The sequence below is a fragment of the Protopterus annectens genome, chromosome 2.part1, assembly GCF_019279795.1.
Source record: "Protopterus annectens isolate FY-2018-M chromosome 2.part1, PAN1.0, whole genome shotgun sequence".
Taxonomy (NCBI): Eukaryota; Metazoa; Chordata; order Ceratodontiformes; family Protopteridae; genus Protopterus; species Protopterus annectens.
In genome coordinates this window covers 326972930-326999985 of record NC_056729.1, presented here as the reverse complement: position 1 = coordinate 326999985, position 27056 = coordinate 326972930, and the positions used below count along the sequence as shown (strand labels likewise).

The 27056-nt window shown below is 37.6% G+C and overlaps 1 protein-coding gene across 1 annotated transcript in view; it reads right to left on the bottom strand.

Annotated features, from left to right (window-relative positions):
* Positions 1-27056, bottom strand: part of CCKAR (cholecystokinin A receptor) — a 1479640-nt gene that overhangs the window by 173530 nt on the left and 1279054 nt on the right. The window contains exon 4 of the mRNA XM_044062153.1: positions 15832-15959. Coding sequence (XP_043918088.1) covers positions 15832-15959 — 128 coding nt within the window. The remainder of the gene's footprint in view (positions 1-15831; positions 15960-27056) is intronic.

Genomic DNA, 27056 nt, shown 5'->3' with positions numbered 1-27056 from the left:
TAAAAACAATGGGAATTGATATGACCGAAGAGAATACTAAAGAATGTAATATGTTATTTGATAGTTTTGGTATTTGGTTTATGGAATTTATAATTAAGTGTAATGACAATAAATTGTGTATATTGTTGAAAGATTTAGAAAAGTTGAGTGAATTTATTATGAAAGATTTCCTGCTTAATCAGTGGGAGAAACTGTACAACAAACAGTTTGACATTGTGGAAACTTAAAATAAAAAAATATTTGATAGGAAATGTAACAAACTTAAGCGTGATTTGGAACAATATGAAAAACATCAGGTGTACACATGGAAGAAGAGGGACTTGAAGAATTCAAGTTATAATAGGAGTAATGGGGTATGCTACCCATCAGGTGGATACAATGGCAAAATGTTTAATGATAATAGATAAAATTATAACAATAGAGATTTTTTAGGAGGGAGGAATCAGAGATGGATGGGGGAACACAAGGAATGGCACACAGGTCAAGTGAACAGAGACTGGCACTACCAATTACCAAACAGGGGAAGATAGAATTGGATAAACGAGTCTCAGTTGTGGAATAGGAGATAGTCCAAAACAATGAAGTTAAATACAGTTTAGGAGAATTCAATATTTACAACTATACACAGGTTAAGTTAGAAAAAGAAAATGTTTCATTATTTTCTAATGGAATGAAATATGCCCCGCATGCGAAATTTAATATAGTTGACAATTTCATTGAATTCAAGCTATATTTAAAGAAAATAAATTTGGCACTTCATTTTCAGGATGGTAAGGAAAATTTACAGAGTTGTGAATTTAAGAAAATAGCCAAATTCACATCTCCATTGCACCCCACTTTATTAGCCTATGAAAGGGTAGTTACTAATAAGTTATACAAATTCCAGCAGGTTTGCAAGAAATCTTGGGAGAAGAATAACTTAGGCATTGGGGAAAACAAAATTTTAAGGGAATTGTGCAATGATAGAAACATACGTATAATGAAACCTGATAAAGGTGGGGGTGTGGTTTTGTTCAACACCCTGGATTTTTCTTCTTCTTCTTCTTTCGGCTGCTCCCGTTAGGGGTTGCCACAGCAGATCAACTGTTTCCATTTCTTCCTATCCTCTGCATCCTGCTCTGTCACACCAACCACCTGCATGTCCTCTCTTACCACATCCATAAACCTTATCTTAGGCCTTCCTCTTTTCCTGTTACCTGGTAGCTTCATCCTTAGCATCTTTTTCCCAATATACTCTGCATCCCTCCTCAGCATATGTCCAAACCAACGTAATCTTGCCTCTCTGGCTTTGTCTCCAAATCTTCCAACCTGGGCTGACCCTCTAATATACTTATTCCTAATTCTGTCCATCCTCGTCACACCCAGTGCAAATCTTAACATCTTCAACTCTGCCACGTCAAGCTCTGACTCCTGCCTTTTTGTCAATGCCACTGTCTCCAACCCAATTCGACACCCTGGATTATACCAACAAAATATATGACATGTTGCACAATTCTGATAAGTATGAAGCATCATCCATTAATGAAGTTAATATTGCTTACCGACGTATAGATCTATTTTTGGACAAATTCCTGTTGGAGAACAGAATAGACCCTGAGCTTTATAAATTTTTACATGTTGAATTCCCAGTTTTGGCCATTATAGTGTGCATTCTTAAAATCCACAAAAATCTAATCGAGCCTCCCTTTCGACAAAGCATCTCTGGGAATAAGTCTAAGACCTTTCCTTTTGGTACAGTAATAGATAGATGGCTTAAACCAGTATATGATAAGGTCCCACAGATTATTAAAGACTCTTGAGACTTTTTAAGCCATTTGAAACCTGAAGTATGGAAGGAGGGACTTATATTTCTAACCATAGATGTTGTGGACCTTTTCTTCTGTATCCCCGAAGAGGATGGTTTGGAAAGGTTTAATAATAGTATCCAGAAGTACACCCAGTTTGAATGGGATAAAGTTAGTTTGTTAGGTGAATTCATGACTATAGTTCTAGATTACAATTATATTTTTTCAAAGGTGAATATTACAGGCAAAATAGGGGGGTAGCCATGGGTGCAGCATGGGTGCAGCATGTGCCCCGATTTACGCCAATTTAGTGCTTTTAGACTGGGAAGAAGAACATCTTTTTCAGAACGTACATTTTAATCACATCAGATGCTATGTTAGGTTTTTGGATGACATTTTTATTTTATGGGATGGTATGATTGAGGGGGTGGACTTTTTTGTGAAGCATCTGAATGAGTCTAGTACCTACCTTAAATTTACCCACAATTGTAGCAGAGATGGAATTCCTTATTTGGATACTTACATTTCTCATGCTACAAAAGGATTTAAGTCCAAGATTTATAGAAAGGATATGTTTAGCAACTCTTATTTGGAGTATACTAGTTGTCATCCAGCAAGTCAGAAAAGATGCATACTGAAGGGGCAATGCATCAGGGTTGCCAGAATTACATCTGATTATGAGGAGATATTGTGTGAGATATATTATATTGGTACTGTGCTCAGCAACAGGGGCTATCCTAAAACCCTTATTGAAGACTTCACTAGATATGTTAAGAAAGAATGGGGCAAGATATACAAACCCTTCTTGGGCATAGGTTTTACAAAATGAATGCAGTAGACAGTATAAGAGAGCCTGTATACTTGAATTTAATTCCCATGTTAAATAAGTAAAATATATTATAGTCAGGAGCTGGAACATCCTTAGATGTGACGATGAAGTGTACAAGAAATTAAGGGACACTCCTGTGTTTGTCTACAAGACAGGATATAATTTAAAAAATAAGTTTGAAATAGGCATTCCAAATATAGTATACAATTTGAAGGAAGGGTCCACAAAAAATGTAGGCACTGCAATCAGTGCCATGCTATTTTAGAAGAGAAAACTTTAATTCTGGTAAAATGTAAATCATACAGAGATTAGATTTAGGAAAGGGAATTGTTACACCCAGCATGTCATATATTTAGCAAAGTGCACCAATTGCCCAAGTTTTTATGTTGGCAAAATGGACAGGTGCCTTAGGAATAGAATCTACAATTATTTGTATTGCATTAGAAAAAAGGATAGAAATAATGCATTATATAGGCATCTAGAAGGGAGTATTGAATGTCATACATTTAAGTTTAAGATACTGGAGCATATTACATTAAACCTGAGGGGTGGAAGTATAAAGGGAATTCTGGGGGAAAAAGAAGTTAAATGGCAATTATTATTAAATTCTGTTACACCCCCAGGACTGAATGACAATATCCCCATTAAACCAGTATTAGAAGTAAGAATATAAGACTGTAGCAAATAACTTGGCACACCTTGTCAGTTTATTAGTGATTAGACAGGAAGTCCATGATTTGTTTATTTCACATTGTTCTAACATGCTTGTGGGATATGAAAGAAATCTACACGTTTTATATGGTTATTCAAAAAATAGTTTTTAACATTCAGCAGTTCATATATTTAATAGTTTTTTTATACTTAATATTTTTCTATCTTATAGTCTTATATGAGTATGCACAAAATAGTTTTTAACAGTTTTTTATAGCTATCATAGTTTTATTATGCTGACTGTATAAGTTTTATTAATCAGGTAGACTGTGGGTTTAAGATGGATATATGAATATTTATTTTTATTCATTAATATTTATGATGCTAATTGAAGACCAATTCCCATTGGTGTATGATTGTTATTTAAACTCTTTTAGTTATGTTAACAGTGTTCTGATGAAGTCTACATTAGCACAGACGAAAGCGCTAAACCATTTTTTTATTTTTTATTTTTACAATAAAAGTATGTTGCAACTAGCCCATGACTCTTTATAAGTACTTGAGAACTGGTACACTTTACAGTGCTATATTTTATTATTAGTTGTCTTCTGAGTTGGGTTTCGCTGGTTCCTAGTTATTATACAATCAATACCATAAACCAAAATTTTGTAATTTATTGTACCACTTCCATGCCACACCAGGAACATGACCACTTCCATAATAAACATATAATTCTCTCATAACAAAAATGCTTTTCTGCTTGGTGAGGTAAATTATACCTCCATTGATTGGGAAAACTTTGCTTTATCTAACAGAGAGGCACTAAGACTACTGTACTTCATAACATTTAATAATCTTAAACAAATTGTAAAAAATGCCAGCAAGGGGAAAACATATCAGATAATATTCTTGCAAACTTCTCTGCCAGCTGTACCAGGGTAAACTTTGTCCCACACTCCTTTTGCTCTGATAGCATACTTTGATATTTCTTCAATACAACAAGCCAAAATTAATAAAATAATGATACAATTTTTAAAAATATTTCAGATGGCAGCAATGGTGCCCTAAATAATCACCTTGCATCAGTCAGTTAGGGCTATATATAAGGCCACTCTCCCATTCTATTAGTGAATCATTCATGGCCGTCTACAAACTTCAGTGATAAAATGTATCAGTATGAATAATACATGTAATGGGAAATTGCCCAGATGCTGGATTTGCAAAATCAATAAATTATTAAACCAAAAGAAAATTGCATACGAAGCCTTCAAAGTTTACTAAGCCCAACAAACCAAGGATAATGTCAGTTACATCCAATACATACTCAATATAATGATCAACATAAGCAAATCCTCATTTAAGGTAAAACTTGCCATCAAGAGAGGTGACAATAATAAGGCATTCTAAAGCCATGTTTACAAAATAAAGGAAAAGAAACAAGAATGTAGCATGCAAGATCAAAATGGCATCACCATAACAAAGCCAAAAGATATACCTAACAGACTAGCATGCAAATATGAAGCAAATGTCAGCCCACAGAATGAAACCCTATTCAGTCTTCCTCTGGGCAACAAGATCCTATCTAGAATTACATATAAGCCCTCAATAAGGTCAGAAATTCCAGTTCAATAGACAGAATGTGATATCAGGAAGCCTAATGTGTGTAATCAAAACAGCCTAGTACAGCCTAGTACAGCCACCTTTGCAGATCGTTAATAGAGCATCAAAAGCTGTCTATATTCCTGATGTCTGGAAGTAGGCGGTTGCAATACCAATCCAAAAAGAGGTCCATCTATAGACCCCAATAGCTGCAGACTGCTCAGATGCAGAAAACCTCCTTATGCATTACTTAACCCAGTATCATTTCAACAAAAGTAGATCATATATGCTCAACCTTATACAATTTTTGAGAGACTGTCAGCCATCCTGGAAGAATGAAGTAATCTGCATGGTCATATAAACAATCTGGCTAAAGTGATCAAATCTACACCAAGATAGAATAATACATAAACTCAGGGAACTGAAGGCAGGTAAAGCTCCAAGGTCACGGCTCAACAGGTAAGAACAAGAGGGCTCCTATTTTCGCCATTTCCTGTCACCAGTGAAGTCCATTGAGGCTCTTTATCTGGATCTTTCATTTTTGCCATCTTCTTCTCAGTTATCAGAACAGAATTTAATATCTGGATCACCAGAAATTCAGGTTATTACAGACTTGAAAGCATTGTCTTTAACCCTTCTGACACTACCTCCCTTTAAGTAACATTTGACATTACACACGAATGATGCAGTAGAAATTACCTTGTCTTCAAAGTGAAAAATGTAGCATTCTGGTATTTGTCCCCCTCCCCATCTTTCTACACTATTGCTGGTGAGCAACTAAAAGCTGGCAAAATAGTAAAAGACCTTGGAATCCTTTTAGATGACCTGTCATTTGGTATGCATATGGCTGTTACCATCAGAACACCAGCAAAGCATATAGATTTGCTACCTGAACCTCTGCAAGTTTGGAATCTCTGCCAGGTAAGCGATTGTCCCTCTTATTGCAGCTCTTAACAGACCAGTTATAGAATCCTGTACCCTGTTCTGTAACCTATTTGTACACCATGTGGTACAAATACAGAATGTACAAATAATTCTCACAAAGAGAATCAGAGAGTTTCAAAGGTTGAGTTATAGCGAAAGATTAAACTCTCTCTTTCTCCTCTGTTTCTTATTCCATTCTTAGAGCAGACTTCTGCCCATCATACATAGTATTAACAGACCCCCCTTACTATCTGAAGCCATTGCTTAGAACTACCCCCTCTCATGGCTTGAACACAAAAGGACACTTAGCCTCAATAAAAATTAGTATCAACCATACTGTGACACAGTTTTTTATTTAATCAATTCATTTACCAGGTAAATGAACTGGCCCACTGACTTTTTTCAGTCACAACCTGAATATAAAATGAAGCAGGAAATGACATCCTTGCCATGTATATTAATAAATACCAAGTAAGTTACAAAAGGGTGATAGAGTTGGTATCAGTATTTAGTAAGGCAACCTTTATATATATATATATATATATATATATATATATATATATATATATATATATATATATATATATATACATGGATGTTAGTATATACAGTTCTAACAGGTGCACATATTTATAACATTTAAGTATTTGATTAAGGAGCTGTGTAACTCCTCTAAAAATATAACTCAGCCCATGAATTTATTCCTGGGCAGAAGGATTTTGATGACTGCATGGGCAGCTAAGTTCTAACAAGACATCCATGGTAACAAGAAGTCAGTAAGCCTTGATCTTGTTTACCAAACCTGTGAACCTATCAACCTGTTTTAGTACCCCCAACTTTGAAATAATGAAATGTTATAATGTTTCTTATATCTACCCAGAGCCTTTTTCTCTTATGCTCTTTTGGTTCCTGTTTGAGGATGGTGCTGGCAGTCTCAACACCTTGGTAGGTGAGTGTAAGTCTTTACCTTTGGCTATGAATAACTTAGTATCCAAATTACATATGTCCACAAGGAGAGGGCGTATTCAGAGGAAAGTACAGTTGTGTACCTACCATAAATGTAGATGTTCGAGTGTATTCACTGTTGCAGTCATTACTCTTGGGTTATCCTGCTGGCAGGCTACCCGCAGTCGGCCAGAATTCCAAAGTCTAGGTCCGGCGTCGGTTGCTGTCACCTCTTCCCTGACGTCAGTGTGCCAGGGGTATAAAAGATGCAGCCGACGCCATTTTCTTCAGTTTTTCTTTCCCCAGATGTCAGGTGCCCCCAAATTGGTAGGCTGAAAAATATGCCAATAAAAATGCATGCACAAAAATAACATTTCCTTCATCTACAAGCAAATACACCAAATAGGTTGTATAGGACAGAGAAGTGCAGATAAGTCCCAGAAAAGAAGAGGGGGAAGGTGGGTGGGTAACCTGGACTGCAACAGTGAATACACTCAAACATCTACATTTATGGTAGGTACACAACTGTACTATGTTCATCGTGTTTCACTGTTGCAGTCATTACTCTTGGGTTGAATCCCAAAGCTGAGGAAGGGTGGCTGGGCTAAATAGGATTAGGAGAGGCTATGAGGCCCTGCAGAACTGCAGTGGCAAAGCCTGCTCTGGTCTTAGAGTAAAGAGGTAAGTGGTAGTGCTTTGTGAAAGTGTGCACTGAACTCCAAGTTGCAGCCTCTAAGATATCTTTGGTTGGTACTCCTCTGAGGAAGGCTGCTGAAGTGGCTGCTGCTCTGTTGGAATGAGGCCTAATGCCCTTAGGCACTGATTTGCCATGTTGTAAATAGCAGAAACGGATGCAGTGGCCTATCCATTTAGAAATAGTCTGTTTTGAGATAGCCTTTCCTTGTGATCCTGCAGCATATGACACTAAAAGTTGCTCAGTCTTTCTGAAAGCTTTAGTTCTGTCCAAGTAGAAGCGTAACTGCCTGTGTATGTCCAAAGAATGCAGAATTTTCTCACCCTTGTTCTGTGGATTAGGATAAAAGGTTGGCAAGTGAATGGTTAGGTTAAGGGCCACACTGGACACCACCTTAGGCATAAATGTAGGGTTTGTCCTCAGAGAAACCCTATCTGGATGAAAAATTATGAAAGGTTCCACAGCCATGAGTGCTTGTAACTCCGAGACTCGCCTTGCAGAGGTTACTGCTAGGAGCAGAGCTGTTTTCCAGGATAAGAATTTTATATCTGCTGTTGATGCTGGCTTGAAAGGAGGCAGTGTGAGTTTTTCCAAAACATAACTGAGGTCCCAGGCCAGAATTGGTGCTCTCCTTGGAGGCCTAATGTTTTTGGCCCCTCTGAGGTACTGCCTTATTAAAGGATGAGAAAAGATAGGTGGTTCCGTATTGTAATGGGCTGAAATGGCAGAGGCATGAATCTCAATTGATGAGAAGGAAAGGCCTTTGTTCAGCATCTCAGTTAGGTATTGTAAAATCTGAGGGATATTTGGTACACACGTGTCAATGCCTTGTTCTTGGTTCCAAGCACAGAATCTCTTCCATTTTTCTGCATAAGATTTTCTGGTGCTGGGCCTCCTGGCCTCCAAGATAACATCCATAACAGCTTTTGAAAGAGGAGTGTTCTGAATGGCTACATTAACCGCCATGCTGCCAGATTTAAGGTTCTGAGTTGGCTGTGCAGGATCTGATTGTTTTGTTGGGTCAGCAAGTGAGAAGTTTGAGGCAAAATCCAAGCTGGACCTTGAGACAAGCTCTTTAGGATTGGGTACCAGTGCTGGCATGGCCAGTCTGGTGCAATCAGTATCATTTTTGGCTTCTCTTGTCTGACCTTTAGGAGTACCCTGGGAAGGAGGGGCAGTGGGGGAAAAGCATATACCATTAGATTTTTCCAGCTGAAGGATAGGGCATCCACTTTCCATGCTTGCTTGTGATAAATCCTTGTGCAAAATCTCTGCAATTGGCAGTTGTAAGGGGAGGCAAATAGATCTATGTCTGGGCATCCCCATTTCCTTATTATCATGCTGAAGACTTGTGGATCCAGTTTCCATTCGTGGGGATCCATGAGGTTTCTGATTAGTTCGTCTGCCAGAGTATTTGTTTTTCCTGGCAGGAATTGTGCTTGCAGGTGAATTTGAAAAGCCAATGCTGTGCCCCATAAGGTCATTGCTTGTCTGCAGAGAGTGTAGGAATGTGTACCTCCCTGCTTGTTTATGTACCACATGACCGTAGTGTTGTCCGTCTTTATCAGTAACTGTCCTGGATGAAGTAGGTCCTTGAAAGCTGTCAGGGCATTTTGAACAGCTAGCATCTCTTTTTGATTGATGTGAAGATGCATCTGGTTTGCAGGCCATGTGCCCTGAATACATTTTCCTGCCATATGGGCCCCCCAGTCATAATCTGATGCATCTGTTGTCAGTGTCTGTCTGGCTGTGGGTAAACTGAATGGCAGACTCTTGTTGTGGTGACAGGCTTCTGCCCACCAATGCAACTCCTGTTGCAGGCAGGGAATGAGTGCAATTACTGTCTCCAGGCTGTGGCAATGCTGAGTCCAAACACTTTTTAGGTACCATTGTGGTTTCCTCGTATGCTGTCTGGCATATGGAATTAGTAGAATGCAAGATGCCATGAAACCCAAGGCCTGCAGGATTTTCCTTGCAGATAAGTGGGTTTTTGTTGCCAATTTCTTGAAGTAAGTGGTTAGATGCTTTTGTTTGTCTGGCGTGAGATAAGCCATCTGGGCAGTTGTATTTAAGCTTGCACCCAGGAATACTCTCTTGAGAGGGCACTAGTTTTGATTTCTTTTCATTTACTGTGTACCCTAGGCCAATTAATAATCTTTTTACAAATGCCAGATGCTTCAGAAGAATGTCTTTGTTCTCTGCTTGAATTAGGCAGTCGTCCAAGTAGTGATATATTTGAATTCCTTTTTGTCTGCAAAATGCAGTTACTGGTGCCAGGCATTTTGTGAAGACCCTTGGCGCAGTAGATAAGCCAAAGGGCAGTGCAGAGAATTGGTAATGCATTGAGCCAGCTATGAATATGAGGTATCTTCTGCAAGATTGTCTGATTGGGACATGCAGGTATGCCTCTTTTAGGTCCAAAGTTACGAGCCAAGCCTTCTTGCCTAGCATGGGCAGTTGTTGCTGTAGAGTCAACATCTTGAATTTTGGAACTTCCAGAAATGTATTTAAAATTGACAGTATTGGTCTCCAGGTTTTGTCCTTTCTGGGTACTAGAAAAAGTCTGGAGTAAAATCCTTGCCCCTGCTCTTGTAGTGGTACTTGCTGAATGGCCCTCATGTCCATGAGGGCTGTAATTTGTTTTTGTGCCTCTGCCCATTGATTGTGTGGCAGGTCTGGCATACCTTTTGACCTTGGTAGGGTGTGAAAATGGAACCTGTAGCCTTGGGACACTATGTTCAGGACCCATTTGTCTTGGGTAACCATTTACCAATTTGATGAAAAAAGTGCTAGTTTCCCCCCCAAGGGGGCTGCCAAAAGAAAAGTGCTTGGATCTGGTAGAGGAAAGTCATTGGGACTGTTTCCTGTAAGGTTGTGATTTGTCTTCTCTGCTTTTGGAGGTAGGAGCACCCCATTGTTTAGGCCTGTATGAGCCTTGGGGCTGAGATCTGCCTCTAGGATGCCTGTATCTGCCTCTTTGTGGTCTGTCTGATGCTGGAAAGGACCAAGTTTTAGATAGCTAGTTCCTGCTAAACCTGGGTGGCTGCACCTGTAAGAAATCCTTGACTGTCTGCATGGATTTTGCTTTATCCTCCATTTTTTACAACACCTCTTCTGCTTTAGTACTAAACAAAGTATCATGCTGTAATGGTGCATCTAATAATTTTGCTTTAACATGATCAGACAGATTCTGTTCCTTTAACCAAGCATGCCTTCTAATAACAGAACCTGTAACAGCGGCCCTGCAAGAGGCCTCCAGTGAATCATAACCAGACTGCAAAGTATGCTTTCCCTCTTGTTCAGCTGCATGCAATAAATCCTGCAATTCCTTGTTCTCTGAACTTTCAGTATTTGTCAACAATTTCTGTTTAAGCAGTGACATTAAATATTGCTGATATTTAAGCATATGAAACTGACAATTTAAGCCCTTACAGCCAGGGTAGCAGAAGTGTAGACTTTTTTTCCCTCATCTGTCTAGAGCCCTAGAATCCCTATCAGAGGGGACAGGGTTTTTTGAAGTGGAAGCTTTAACCCCTTTGGGACCCTGAGATATAGTTTCTGGGTCAGCAGCTGGGTTTTTATATAGGAATTTATGAGAATCTGGGACCTTGTAGTACCTGTCTGGCTTAGCAGGTGCAGGGGGTAAAGAGTCAGGGGACAGGCCGGACTCTGAAAATACATCATCTACAATATCCAGGACAGGTGGAATAGCAAGGGGTCTGTGCTGAGGAAGCAGCAGAAAGTCTCTGAGCCTTTTCTTAGATTCAGAATAATCTTGGCTCTCCCAGTGGAAATGCTCCCTCATGGTATGCAGAGTTTCTCCAAAAGAATAATCATCAGGAGGTGAGGCTGAAGGAATGGATTCTTCAGCATCAGAATCCTCATAGGGAAGCATGGGGTAATTCTGTTCAGAAGAGGAATCAGAGGAAATAGAAACCTGATCAGAGGAATCATAATCTGTCTCTTGCCTAGGCCTCTTAACAGGAGGGGGATGGGAACCCCTGATCAAACTAATTAGGTCTTCGGCCATTTTGAGCATCTGTTTTTTAGGCATGGAAGTCTGAGAAGGAGAATGCTGTACTTGTTTCTTTGTCTTTAGAGCTGCTTTAGTCTTTGTCTTTGAAGCTGAAGATGGCTTAATATATAGTTGTGTAGGTCTGAAGACACCCTCAGAAGCCGATGCCTGCTCAGCGGCTGTGGACCCATCTGAGGGAATGATTTCTGAGGGTCCAATACCTTGAGTTTCCAGAGGCCCAGTCAGCTCCAAGTAGGAGTCGGAAGCAGCCTGTGGCTCTGAGGTAGCGGGCGCCAGGGAAAGCGCCTCACTGAGAGCCGGCAAACCAGCTACTGGCCTAGCAGAGGCTTCGTCATCGGTTTTGTACCTCGGATGCCTTTCTTTTTCCTTGTCCTTGCATTTTTTGTAAACTCCGGTTGTCGGCTGATCTGATGGCATTATATAATTAAATCTTCGGCCGAAGTAATGAAATGGAAAATCGAACCGACGCTTGATAGTGCGTTGGTTAAATCTAGCACAAAACCGACAGCTAGCAACGTTGTGATCAGGGCCTAGGCAAGGAATACAGTAAGAGTGAAAATCCTTATGAGGTATTTGCTTCCCACAAGAAATACAATTGTTAACTTTTTCTGACATCGGTCTGGAGCAAGAAAAAAGTTTCCCCAATGGGGTACTTAGCTTTAATGAAGTCTTCGGTTCTGAAATTCGAATTTGAAAATCTCAGGAGTTGGCCGAACATTACTTGCCAACTGCTTTTGCTTCGGGTACCACGCGGCAAGAAAGAATGAAGAAAATGGCGTTGGCTGCATCTTATATACCCCCAGTGCACTGATGTCAGGGAAGAGGTGACAGCAACCGAAGCCGGACCTAGACTTTGGAATTCAGGCCGACTGAGGGTAGCCTGCCAGCAGGATAACCCAAGAGTAATGACTGCAACAGTGAAACACGATGAACATCTGTTAGATACCTGTCATTTGAGAATTGTTACACCATGTAAGCATGCATGTTGATGGAGTGTTGTGAACTCCAGAGATAATGAGGACATTCCTAAGGAAAACATATATTTTGTGATGATATTTGCTCCCTTTATAGAAGGTTCTGCCAGAATTAAAAAAATGGGCACATTTTGCTTAGCCACACTATCCTTGTCAACATTTTACCTGATGGTCCATTTATTTCTTACAGATATTCTCCAAGTCTTAATGGATAGACTTGTCCATTCTGCCATGCTTCCTATTGATGGTTCCACACACATTCCTATTATTGTCTGTAAGGGCTGCCATGTGTGTCCATACAGAGATAACAATGGCATGCATAATATAAATGGAAACAGGATTTTTGTATGCACATCAAGGATGTTATAATTCTAGTGTTGTGTATGCTCTGAGGTGTCATTGTGAGAACTATTATATTGGGCAGACTACTAGAATGGTTAGAATATGGATTTTGGAACATCTGTGGAACATTAAAATATTGAAGCAACTAATTCTTTTGTTGATCATTTTTTGTATGAACAGAATGATTTTGAACAACTGATATTTTTTATTATGTATGAATGTAGAAATAGGGATTTGTACTTGAATATTTCTAAAATTTTAACTCAGAAAGAAACAAGGATTATTATTACTTTGAATATTCCAGGTGATTTAAAAAGAACCCCTGCACTAGAGGTAAAAGCTGGGACAAAAAAGGATCTGTTTACACAACACAGGAATTTGTGATTTAGAGACATGTTAGCTGAAATGAAGGAAGACCTCATTATTGGCTAATTTGCATATCTGAATTGTCCTTAACTATCACGGGTGAAAATCAGCACTTTTCAGCAGTAGTTAAAACTGATGGCCCATGCATTACACTGGCATAGGTATACCCAACCATTCACTCTCCCACACACATGCACACCGAAAAACGTCTTACCTGTCTTTGAGTTGACAGAATGTCTCCAATGTCTATTCTTATGTTTTTGTTTCTGCCCTTGTAAAGCATGGATCTTTACAGTCAGTCAATAATGGCAGACATTAAAGTTTCATTCTTAATGTTCATAATGAGCATCGTGATGCTACAGCTGTTGCTCTACTAAATTTTTCAGTGAGTCAAAGTACTATTTTAAAATTTTCCCTGGTGTTATCTAGTGTTCCTCTCAGTGTTGTCTTAAAGCCTACTTTCACATGGACACACACCCCTCCTTTTCAACTGGCTGACTGATGTTGCTGTATTTGCCTCTTTTAGTAACCCTGTCCACTGCAACTCATGTACAGTTGCAGTCACTGAATATTTCCAGAGATTAGAGTTTTTTAGTTATTATTATGCAAAATAAAAAAAAAAAACAATAAATAAAAAAAATGTTATACTAACTGTGCAGTTAGTCTAGTGGGTTAAGCTGTTGTTTTCTATACAGTGTTTGAAGCCTTTCACTGTCACTTTACTTTTTTTAGAACTTAGGTTACATTTTACAATATCTAGGATGTCTAGTGGTGGCACAGGGGACTAATATCCTCTAGGTGAGATGAGAGAGTACAGGGTTTTAATCTTTTACTGCCTTTAGGTCATGCTATATCTATCTAGTTTTCTATCTATCTATCTATCTATCTATCTATCTATCTATCTATCTATCTATCTATCTATCTATTTATCTGTCTATCTAGCAATTTATCTAGTGTTCCTGGTGTGTAGTGTCCCCCCATGTCTTTTGTACTGCTATACTTTTTTATTTTCTTAACTGTCTTTAAGACACACTGTAAACAGGTATCACTGGTGACTTGCTCCCCTCATGTCTTTCATGCTGCAAAACATTTTTTAAAGTACCTTTTAGGCATGCTGTAAAACAGCTATCCCTGGTGTCTGTTGTCTCCCCCCAACCAATATCGCAGGAGTTGTTCATTAGTCCAGGGGAGTATGGAGGTATGCCAGCACCATCCCCATACCGCCATGCACACAGATATTCACAAAGTCATGCCCACTCACCCCCCCCCATTGCACTCATGGATACACTCACCCACTCACCCATAAACACACACACACCTACCCTACCTCTTAACTTACCCCCTACTATGACCCCCCCCACACACTTGTAAGTACACTTATACATGCAGCCCCACACATACACACATGCATACACCCTCAACATTACCTATTTGCTAAACTCCCTGGCACTTACTACTATGGGTGCAAATGAGCATTTGCCAGTGTTCATTAAGGCAGATGATGCTCCATACTCAGCTTAGCAATTCTTTGAATTACTGAGCTGTGTAAATGCCTTTCCATATGCATTTTCGGGGGGCACCACATGGCACTCTGCCTCTGCCCTGGAATGCCCCATTAGTGTTTGAAATAGCCACATAGCCTATTGTAGTGATGCATATGTCCAGGATAAAGCACGGAGGAAGGGCTGTGTCTGAATCAGAAATGATTACAGGGAGATGTACACCACGTGTACACCTTGGGGTAACCTTTCTGAATTTGGCCGTCTATGTATGTTAATAGCATAAATAATGGATTAAATCACAAATATTTATTATGAAATTCAATGTTTGCACTTATTGGAATTTTTTTATCCCTTCCGCCTCCTTTTTTTCTGTTGGTGGATACTGAACTTAATATTGTTATAAATTGAATGTAGTTAGTGTGATTTAATGAAGAAAGTAGTACAGTAAGGCACAACTTCTTTTGTTTTATATGAAATAAAGTTGACTTTTGCATCTTATTTGGCTCCATACAATGTTTGTTCTATGAAAAGGTTTTCATCTGTATCTGTGGTACTAATAAACTATGTTTGAGAGAAGATTGTGTATTAGAAGGACCATATCTGCATATTCTTCATCTAGACTCATGCTAAATTAGTGTGTCTGCATGTTAATTCCTATCTTTAGTTAGTAGTCAATGTGTAGCAACATGACAGAGGTGTAGCTAGTTATATTAGTACCTAGTGCCATATACTGTTTGGGTGCCCCCCTCAATATTAAGTGGAGGGAAAAAAAATCTCTGCTGCCCTTTTAAAACTATATCAAACTATTTTCTACATTTGTAACAAGCAGCTGCCACACTGCTGATTTTCAGTTTTGACTGCAAATGCAATACGACTATGAGCTGATTGTGCCCCCTAATACTTTGCGCCCATAGCAGCCCCCTTTGTTCCACCCTAACTATAGTTCTGCATCATGATATGTTTCAATGCAGCAGCACATTTTATAAAAACTTGTGCAGCAGGAGGAGCAAAATTACTACAACGGCAAATTATCCGCTGTTTTAAAAGTGCAGGCTGTGATTTCAAACTGCTGGAGCAAATCAAAAGGAAAAAAGATAATGGTTAGGTCTTTGAAAAGGACAAAACTGAATTAGAAATAAAAACTTACAGAAATAATTTACAAAAAGAGTAAACTATATACTTTACCTTGAGTGAACCTCCTTTGATTCATTTCAAACTTTATTCCTCGGTATAACTCCAGAGAGATTAGCCCATATGCTGCCATCATAACAACGCCTGGTATTAAAAACAGGATCAGTAATTGGAAAATGTACCTGAAAAGATGTAATAAATAGTTACTGATGAAAATAATATCAGTTTACTAAGTTCAACATAGAAACCAACATATAAAAGGGAACTTTTAGAACAAAAAAGCTATCATTGCTTCATTAGGGCCTTCAGCATTTGTAGTAGAATACATTTTAAAGTTTTATCTTTTTCATATATTTATTTATTTATTGACATTTGTTAACCAGGTTTGTCCAACTGGGCTTGTGGCCCATTTTCAGTGGAGACCCGAAGACAAAAGCTCCAGCAGTACATTTTTAAACAAGTACAATTTTAAACAATATTGATATAATAGCAGTTATAGCAAAAAGATTCACATATGTTGGGTTACATGCATAAAGTTAAAGTTGCATTAAAAAGAAGCTTAGTAAATAATTTTACACTGATATAGTTCAATAGGTCAACAATAAAATGTTTTGTTTGTATAAAATTATGCAAATGCAAAGTAGACACATTGGAGAGAGAGGTGTAATGAGGTACTAAGTATGGACCCTTTGAGGGTGCATAAAGGGAAGGAAGACTAGGTGGGGTCATGGTAAGGACAGATCCTGGAATTGAGAAAATAAGCTTTTAGTTCATTTTTAAAGTGTGAGGTGTGGGAGATTGAACGTAAGTCAAGGGGAAGTTTGTTCCAAGCATGGGCAAGGGAGTGTTTGTAGAGTAGTTTGCCTACTGACCTTTTTGGGTGGTAGACATCAAGTTGGTTAGAAGTATGGAGGGTCCGGGATGGGATGTAGATGGAGACTAAGGAAGATAAAGATGGACAGAAGGAGGTTTTATAAAGAATAGTGTGTAGCATATGAAATTGATAAGATAGCAGAAATTGGGGAAGTTCAAGACATTGAAGAGAGTTTAAAGAAATGCAGTGGTTTGAGTTGTATGGGGAGTTAGTAATGAATCCAGCTATTTTATGGTGACTCTGTTGGAGTTTGTTTATAGTGGAGGCCTAGATATTGGTAAGAACTGGGGTGGTGTATAAGAGGAAGGGGAGGAGGAGTGTCTGGCCCAGGGTAAGTCTGGATTCAGGGATTAGGAATATTTTGTTCCGATATAGCAGACCTAGTTTCTGGTTTGTTTTTTTTATACACTGGAGTATGTGTATGTTGAACTTTAGTTCGTCATTGATAATGACCCCTAGGAGTTTTGTGTGGGTATCAGGTTGGATAGTTGTATTGTTAGAAGATTTTGGACTTTTCAAACCTAACTTCACGAGTGACCAGGACAGTACGGAATTAAGGTTAGTCGCACTCGAACAAAAACTTGATAAAGTTCATAGCTTGCAGTGTGATAATGCTTATTTGACTGAATGCATAGCTAAACGCAGAATACCTAAGGGTCTGTGGGTATTCAAATTTCCAAACGGCCTCAAGAAGGGGCAGTCTGAATGTGACAAACTCTTGCAAATGTTCGATCGTCACGGCATAGAATTAATGGATTTTATTATAAAGGTTAACAACAAAAGGATTGATCTTTTAAATGAAATCAATTTGAACAACAAAAGTATTTTGAATTATGTTAATTTTGTTAAATTTTCTAACAGATATAATAAAGTTTTTGATAAGGTGGAACACGATGTAGGGGAAAACATTGAGAAAAAAAAAAAGTTGGTGAGGGATGAATTTAAATATGCTAACAATTAATTTAGCATATCCCCTCCCAAAAGCTTATATTGAAGGAGGGGAAGTTGACAATGTTCAACAGAGTAATGATAATGTTAACACTAGAACAGTTCCTGGTCAGAGGGAGGGTGGTAGGGACAAAGTATATGATCGAGAATACCCTCCCCTCAGGAGGTCTGAAAGACTACAGAAAAAGAACAACTATAGGAACGACAACAATGTTTTTTAGGACCAATGGGAGGGGGAAGGACGAACAACCACAGGAACCCACACCAGTGGAGAAAGAACAGTTACCAGTAGACCCAACGATTTTGGGTACCCCATGGGTGGTAAAAAGGGAGGAGATTATTACCTCCTATGGGGGTCTTCTTTACACATATAAGGGGTTTAATATGTTTAACTATGCGGGTACTGAAATTACTAAAGATTTTTTTCTGCTTCTTATGAAGGGAATAAAATTCATCCTGTCTAGGAAAGAAGATTAATTCTACATTAACAGAACTTAAACTTTATGCTAGGAAGATCAATTTGAAGTTCCTATTTAAGGACCACCCTACCTGTGGAGGAAGGGACATGTTAAAAAAGAGAAGTTGTTATAACCCACCATTGCATCCCCTTATTGGTACATTTGAAAATATATGTTCCCAATAAATATACCAAGTATTACAACAATATAGACCTAAACAATTCAACCTAACAAAAGAAGAGAATGATTTATCAAAAGAAATTAGGTATAATTCCAGTTTGAGATTTATGAAGCCGGATAAAGGCGGGGGGATGGTTATAGATAATACCTAGGATTTTTGGTATGTTACAGGATGAAAATAAGTACCAGTGTGTGTCAATAAACAAAATAAACATTTGATATAGGAAAATTAGATTACTACTTGAGGATTCCTTGTTTCAAGGAGCCATTAATGAGGAAATTTTCCACTTTTTGAACAATGAAAATCCTACCATTCCTGTGGCCTTTGGGATACCGAAGACCCATAAAAAACATTTTAGAACCTCCATATAGGCTCATTATCTCCTGTCAAAACAGCATTACATACCCACTGGGTGTGTTTGTTGACAGGGTGGTTAGGAAGGCCTTAGCCCCTATTGAACATCTACTATTAGATTCATGGGATTTCCTGGGTAGGATAAAAAAGGAATACTACAGTACGGATGTCAATTTTTCAACCATTGACGTAGTGGACCTATTTACATCAATACCACATGATAGGGGACTGGAATTTTTTCATGAAGTTTTGGTTGGGAAAACCAACTTGAGTAATACTTTGCTTAATTTTATTATGGAACTTATGGAAGTCATTTTAAAGAATAACTTTTTTAGTTTTGGTGGTGAGTTTTTCCGCCAGATTAATGGGATAGCAATGGGCAACAGTTGCACCCCACTATTTGCTAATTTAGTAATGTACCATAGGGAAAGCATGTTTATTACGAACAGTCCCTTCAAAGACTCTTGGGTGTTGTACCTGAGGTTCTTCGATTACCTTTTTATTCTTTGGAAGGTGGGGGACATGCACACTAACTTTTTAAATTACAACAATGGGACTTGTGATTATTTTAAGTTTACAGGTAACAATGGCAATTCTATTATTAATTACTTGGATGTTTAGCTTTGGAAAGATTTAAGTCAAAACTGTTTCCAATCCTGGGTGTACAGTAAACCCACTTTTTCTAATGATTACTTAGAGTTTCGGAGTAGCCACCCACTGTTTGTAAAAAGGAATATAGTAAAAGGTCAGATGATCCAGGTAGTTAGAATGTGTTCTAACCATGCGTTGGTGAAATCTGAGATGGACCAACTGACCTGTATGTTTGTGGGTAGGGGATACCCATTGGAATTTGTTAAAGGTATTAGTGATCAGGTTATTAATGAGTGAGGTTTTAGGTACAAACCACTACTTGGTGCTAAACAGTATAAGGTGGTTGAACCTAACTACCCACAAACCACTGATTTTTCAAATTCCATGGTACTAACACACAGGGAGACTTTGTGTGTGGTTAGAAATATTATTAAAAAGAACTGGATTCTGTTCAAAAGTAACCAGGACTTGATGGCAGTAGTGGGTGAAGAACCAACTTTTTCCTACAAGACAAATAGGAATTTAAAAACCTTGTTGGAACATCCTGTTGTGAGTAACAGCAAGACAAGTAAGGGTACTGTAAAATGTGGGGTTCCAACTATACAGAAGTGAGGTTAGCGACAGGATCTTGTACCACCAACGGAATAGTTTATGTTGCTTTTTGTCAGGTCTGTGGTTATTTTTACATAGGTAAGACTGAAAGGAGGTTGCGAAGGAGAATTTACAAACACCTATACAATATTTCAAAGGGTGCTGTAAATAATGCACTATTTAGAGATATTAAAGGGAACCCAGATTATTTTTTTCTATTTGGCATTTTAGAGGTGGTTAGTAAACATATTAGAGGGGACGACTGGACAAACAAATTGTTAAGGGCTGAAATGAGTTGGCAACTTAAATTGAACGCCACTGTTGCTCCTGGAATTAATGATCACATTTGCATTAGACCTGAGTTAAAGTATAGGGCAAATAAACTTTAACAGGTACTATACTATTTAATGCCACTTTAACCCTACACATGTTACCACCTTTTATAAGTATGTTCCTTATTTTTATATTTGATGGAAAGAACATTTTTTTATTTGATTAGGAGAAAGGGAATGTATTAATGTACTTTTAAACATGAATTTTTAGATTTATAAGGTTATGTGTTTAGACCATTGCTTTTTTTTATTATTGAGTACTATAACTTTAAAACAACTGACTGACTTAATTGGGGATAATTGATTTATCTTTTATATAAAAGGGTTGGGTAATTAATTTTCCTTCAGTTCTGATGAAGTCTCATGATGAAAGTGCTTGGCATTTTCTTGTACTTGGAGTATTTGCACATTTGTTGATTTTGGTTGTGGAACATTAAAGTTTGGGCTACAATTTTGTTCCAGGTTTGGCTACTGTGAGTGGTATTCTGACAGTTTTATTGTTAGAACATGTAATAAAAAGGAGGTTTTGTGATGAGAAAGAGAACGGGGAAGGAAAAGTAGGAGTTTGGTCTTTTTGGGATTTAGGATCAGTAGGTTATCAGAGAGCCATTGTTCAGTGGATAGTAGGGCTTGTTGGGTCAGGGAGTGTAGTTCAGGAATGTTATTTGAGATGGATATAAGTGTAGAGTCGTCGGTATACTGAATAAGGGAGGGTTTTTGCATGAGGTGTAAAGATCATTGGTGAAGATGTTAAACAAAAGGGGTCACAAGATGGAGCCTTGTGGAACACCAGTGGAGATGGGAAGGAAAGGTGAGGAGGATGAGAGCCATTTGACAGATTGTTCCCTGCCAGATAGGTAACTATTAAACCAGGCAAGTGCGGAGGGGCATAGGTGGAGATTTGCGAGTTTGGAAAGTAGTAGAGGATGAGAGACAGTATCGAAGGCTTTGGAGAGATATAGGAAGAGACAGGAAATGAGTTTATTGTTGTCTAGGGCCTCTGCAATGATATGAGTGAAGGAGAGGAGGGCAGTGGTGGTGCTGTGGTGAGGACAATATCCATGTTGGGTAGGGGTAAGTAAGTGGTGCATGAGGAGGTGATTGAGAAGCTGTGAGTGAATACATTTTTCTAATATCTTGGAGAGGGGGGAACAGAATGGCAATGGGTCAGTAGTTTGAGGGGTCAGTGGAATTTCCACCTTTATGAAGAGGGATAGTAAAGAAAGATTTCCAAAGGGTGGGGACAGTAGATTCCAGAATAGATTGATTAATTAGTATAGATGTAGGATAGGCAATTGAGTCAGCAGCAAGTTTGAGGAATGTAGGAGATAGATTGTTAGTGGAAGGAGAGCAAGGTTTTAGCTTGAGTAGTAGAGATTTGATGTAATTAATGGGAACTGGCTCAAATGAAAACAACATTGTGTTAGTGGGACTTGGAGGGGTGGGTGTCGAAGTAGAGTTTGGCTTAGAGGTTACCAGATTTTGGATGGAAGAGATAAAGTGCTTATTTAGGAGGGTAGCTGTTTCCCGACAGGAAGAGTTAGGGTATGGGGAGGGATTAGAGGGTTTTCCAGGATAGAGGATGTTGTTGAGAGTTGACCAAAATTTTCAAGGATTGGATTTGTTGTTAAGCTGAGCAGAGTTATAGTATAAGTTTTTGTCATTAGTTGTATGATTTTTTGCAAGGTTCCTCAGTTGCCTGTATTTCTGAAGAAGAGGTGGATGTTTAGTTTTAGTCCAGGTTTTCCAAGCACTATCTCTTTGTTTCATAAGGGACCTAGTCTCATTGGAGAGCCAGTGAGCATGATTTGATTTTACTCTGATCTTCCTAGAGGGAGCTAAGGAGTTTAGAGTACTCATGAAGATGCTATTGAAAGTGCTTATAGCATCGTTTAGGGGGAGGTGTTTTAGGATGGACCAATCTATGCTGTGGAGAATGGAGTTAAATTGGGATGAATTGAAAGTCGATAGTTTTTGACAGTCTTTGATAAGGTGGGGTTTAGGAATATGGAAGTAGTGTCTTAAGATGGTGATAGGGAGATGATCACTAAGGGAGTCAGGTAAGGTGGTGGGATTGTGGTATTGGTGGAGGGAATTGGTAAGGATCCAGTCTATGATGGAGCTGGAGGTGGAATTTTTATGGAAGCAAGTGGGAGATGTTATAAGTTGGTGGAAGCTGTGTAGGTGGATACTGAGTTGGGGGGAGTCAGTTGTGAGTTTCGACCAATTAATATTGACATCACCAAGGATAAGTGTCTCATATGGTATGTTGTGGGAGAACCAGAATAGGATGTTTTCAAGAATGGGCAGATTGTTACCAGGAGGAAGGTAGATAGAGGCAATTGTAAGTTTCTTGTGGGGATTCAGATGGCAGTTAAGGATGATGATTTCAGCTGGGAGGAAGTCAGGAATTGGGGAAGGGTAAGGTGAGAGGTTAAGGTTGTTTAAGTAGGGGACGGCCACGCCACCCCCTTTTTTTACAGGTCTATCAGATCAGAAGATATTATAACCTGGTGGGAGTATTTCACTATTTGAGATTTGTGGCTTGAGACAGGTTTCAGATAGGTAGAGGATGTGAGGGGTATAAATGTGAGGGGTTCTTTCATCATTACCATTAGAACTGATACTACAAATATGTTGATATTTCTTTGTCTTTGTAAATCACAAAAGGACTTTTTGCTACTCATTATTTCTAAAACTATTGTTGCTGAACAAGAAACAACATTGTTGCTTGCATTCCATGCATAAAAAAGAACCATAGAGTTTGACATACTGGAAAATCTAGTACAATGTCTGAGACTTTCTGCTATTTTCTAGTAAGTTCAGTTTATTTTTCCTTTTCAGAACCTCACATTTGTAATAGCTTATTTAGACAATAAGGCAAAAAGGGATGTGCAATACGCAAGACAACACCATACACCCAGGGGAGCTGTGTATGTTTGTATCTGTCCTGGTAATCACAGCAGATGGGTAAGGTAAGGAATCATGAGTCTAGTTTTGTGTGTGTGTGTGTGTCTGACATGCTCCACCTCCATTTTGTTTACCCCATTTATATTCACAAGTGCTCTCATTTTGTGTGTATGTGAATGAGTAATTGTTTCTACGAGAGAGTGCTAGGGGGCTTGTTTGTGGATTAATGGACATGGATGTTTGTACTTCAGAATATCTGTGAGTGTGTGTGTGTGTGTGTGTGTGTGTGTGTGTGTGTGTGTGTGTGTGTGTGTGTGTGTGTGTGTGTGCGTGTGTGTGTGTGTGCTCGTGCATGCTGAGGTGCTGCTACACTATATTTTATAATCATGTGCATTAATTCAAAACCACGTCTGTCAAACATTTCAACAAATTCCTTAAACATTTTATCATCATACCTTAAGCCAAAGGGAAATTTAAAAACTCTTAGTTACTGTGGGACAATGTTAAATTCAATACATTTCCTAAAATATTCATTGTCCGTTTGTAAAGTCTTGATTTTCAAAAGCTTTTTTTTCTAAAGTATTAATCAAGTGAAAGTGCTGCTAGAAAACAATAAATTAAAATGGCAGTTACAATTATAAGCAACCTCTTACCCAGATTTAAATGAATATACTTCTATTCAGTCTGTTTTAATTATAAGGGAGAATAATTTTAATGGGCTGAAAGTTTTAAAAGTTTTATGCTTTGTATTTTGTGTGAGACAGTCTTTGCTTGAATTTCATTATATACCGTGTAATGATTTTTCCCACTGTTTTAGGTTAATTCGATAAGTGGTTAATTAATTGATTTTGTATAAAAAGGCCATTTTGTGACATGGTTTGATTCTGATGAAGTCCTGTTTGTGTTAAGGATGAAAGTGCTTAATCAGTTTGGTCATAAATAAGTAATATATTTTATTTTATAGAAGAATCCTGGTTGTGACTTCTGGTTACTAGTTTTTAATTTTTTCTTGGTCATTCAGTGATAACTGCTCACTTTTTTGGTTATTTTTTTCCCTTAAAACCCTTACTTTATAGACAGATTCTTTTAAAGTAAAAGAGCATCTAGTTTGTGCATAGCTGAGCAGTTCTCATCAAGTTCCTTGTATTACTGACCTTTTTAATATTTAAATTCCCCACTCTGCCCTTATAAATCAGGAGCCATGCATATGCCCTTCCCAACTATCTCTGTAGCAATCTGGTTGAGATGGGTATTTTGAAGCATTGTAGCAATTGCCTCATGTACACTGACAACCCTCTTATTCTTAATAAAACAGATAAAGTATGTGAGAGGGGTAAATGCACTTTACTGCTACAGGCAAAACTCTGAAATACAACCAAAACTAATCCTATAGAGGGTGTCAGTGACACTTGCATCATGCTTATTGCACAGGGTAAAGACCCTACACATAAAACTACTTATGCAGGAGGTGTGGCCAAGATGGCTAACTGAGAGCAGCAACTGGTGAAAGATCTGTGACTGAAAACATTTCTCTGACTGAAAAAATATTACAAAAAATTAAAATTTGGAGATACTTGTCAGCTAATTTTATTCACTGATAGTCAGAGAAAAGATTTATAGCTTCAAGCTTTTCTGTAACTTTTCTGTCAGAATTTCAACTGCTTGGTTAAGAGAGAAGAGACTTCAACATGAGCTACTCAAGAAATGGTACTCAGGATTCTTGTGTTAAAGAAGACATACAGTCCCTTATATCTAGTATGCAGGATGTATTACTTAAAATAGACAAACTGTATATCAAACTATAAAGGTTCAAAGAAGAGACCAGAAAGAAGATGGAACATTTAGAAATTCTTACGAAACGACGAAGTACACAAATCTGCAGTATCGATGAAACTTTAAATGATTATGAAGGAAGAATAACTGAAGTTGAGTTTCAGACTGAATTTCTTTGCATATAGAAAATTCAATTTAGAAAATAGACTGAGATGACATAACATTACAATTTATGGTATACCTGAAAAGTATGAAGGAGACAATATAATGAAATTCTTAACTACCTGGCTACATAAAACATTACATCTACCAGAAACTTTATCTTTTGGAATTGGAAGGGCACACAGATCCATGAGAGCACCTTTGAAGAAGGAAAACTTACCACCATGTTCAATTATTAAGTTAATTTCTAGCTTAAAAAAGATCAAATATTAAAAAACAGAATGGTCCAGCCACCTATTAAAATAGGTGGACATGTAGTCAGATTTGACAATGATTATTCTAGTAAATTAATGAATAAAGAAAAATCATGTTTACCACTGATCAAGGAACAATATTAAATCCACTTTGGTGTTTCCTGCAAAGATCAAATTATTTCTTTCAGAATAAACCAAAATATTTAAACCACTGGAGGAGGCATCCACTTTTGTTAACAGCAATAAAATCCTTAATAATACTGAAGAAATAGAGTGGAACAGTATATCCCCGAAGAGAAAGAGTGAGTTTAATTCCTGGAAAACTGCTTCTAAAATTAAAAAGCTAAAAACAAGTGACTTGCAGTCTCTGATTTTTCTGAAATAATAGAGTTGGCCTTTAAGTAAAAGGATTGCACTGGACTTTAAGCTTCGAAGTATATATAGGTTTGTATTTATATTTTAAGCTAAAACATTTTCCATGATGAGGAATATAAATGGTCAGTTTACTGTTTTACTATACTTACAGTTAAATACTTAATATATTTCATTTAACTAAACTTATAAGTGTATTTTTAAATGTTAAACAAATTATTCCTATAAGAGAATACAATTAAATTGTAAGCAATAGAATTGGTAACTTTAAGACTATGTGAGTTAAGAATATTAGTTTATTTGTTCAGCTTTGCTTAGTATGTGCATTGCTGGGTTAACTAAATGTCATATCTAAATAATATGCTAATCACAAGTGTTAAAGTGCTGAAGATTTGTTTTCTTTGTTCCTATGTAACACATTCCTTTCACAGATCATTTATGAAGCAACTGACACCTAGAGAAAGCTTGAAAGCAAAAGAATGTTCCATTTCTGACAGAATGCTGGATTCTTCCCACCTTGAGCTGTCTTGAAGAAAATCTAGGTCAAAGTTCATCACTGATGTCTTTTTTGAAAAAAGAAAATAACTTTGTTTTCTTTCTTTTTTCAAGTAAAATAACATATTTCTTTTCTTTTCTTAGAAGTGAAGGATTGGTAAGACAAAAGTTATAGTAATGTTTTATACTGAGATGTCACTAACATACATTTTGCTTACATGTTGCATATTAATATCTTATTATTAGAAACTTACAGAAGAAATAAGCAGCTGATGTGTGCTGTGACCTGTCATTTTACCATGCTGTAGTCAAAATCTGATGTATGTATGTGAAGCCTAGATTAGAGAAGCAGTTTACAATGGCTAAAATACACATTCAAATTAAACAAGAAGGAATTCTTTAAGTCGATTGCTTGTGATACTAAAATTAATAAGAAGATTAAACATCGTATGAATAATATGCATATGCATAGGGAATTAAATATTTAATATATAAGATTAATAAAAGAGCAGTATCAGTTATATAAGAGATATGTACACATGTATTATCTTTAATTGAGAGCTGATTATTAAATAGTTCTTTGATGGGAAATTTAAAAAATACAGGATATACAGAGTAAAGTAGAATACTAGTAGGAAAACAAGACAGAAAAATATATTTAAATAACAAGTCTAGTAAATATACATGCATGTGGCAGAAATGTAAATGTACATGCTCTCATATAATTTACATATAAAAATAATATACAATATTTGAAAATAACCTGAAAGCTGAAATTTAAAGCTTGGTCATGTGAACTTTGAAGGTTTTTACATGTTGTATGTTATTAGCTTCACTAATACTATCTAAAATAACTCATTTTATAAGTCAGAGTTGAAATTTGAGTGTTTTATTGTCAAATCGATAATCCAGGAAGGAAGAATTTGTAACTTTTCTAACTTTTGAATACAATATAGAATGCAATTTTTTTAGTTCATAGAAATA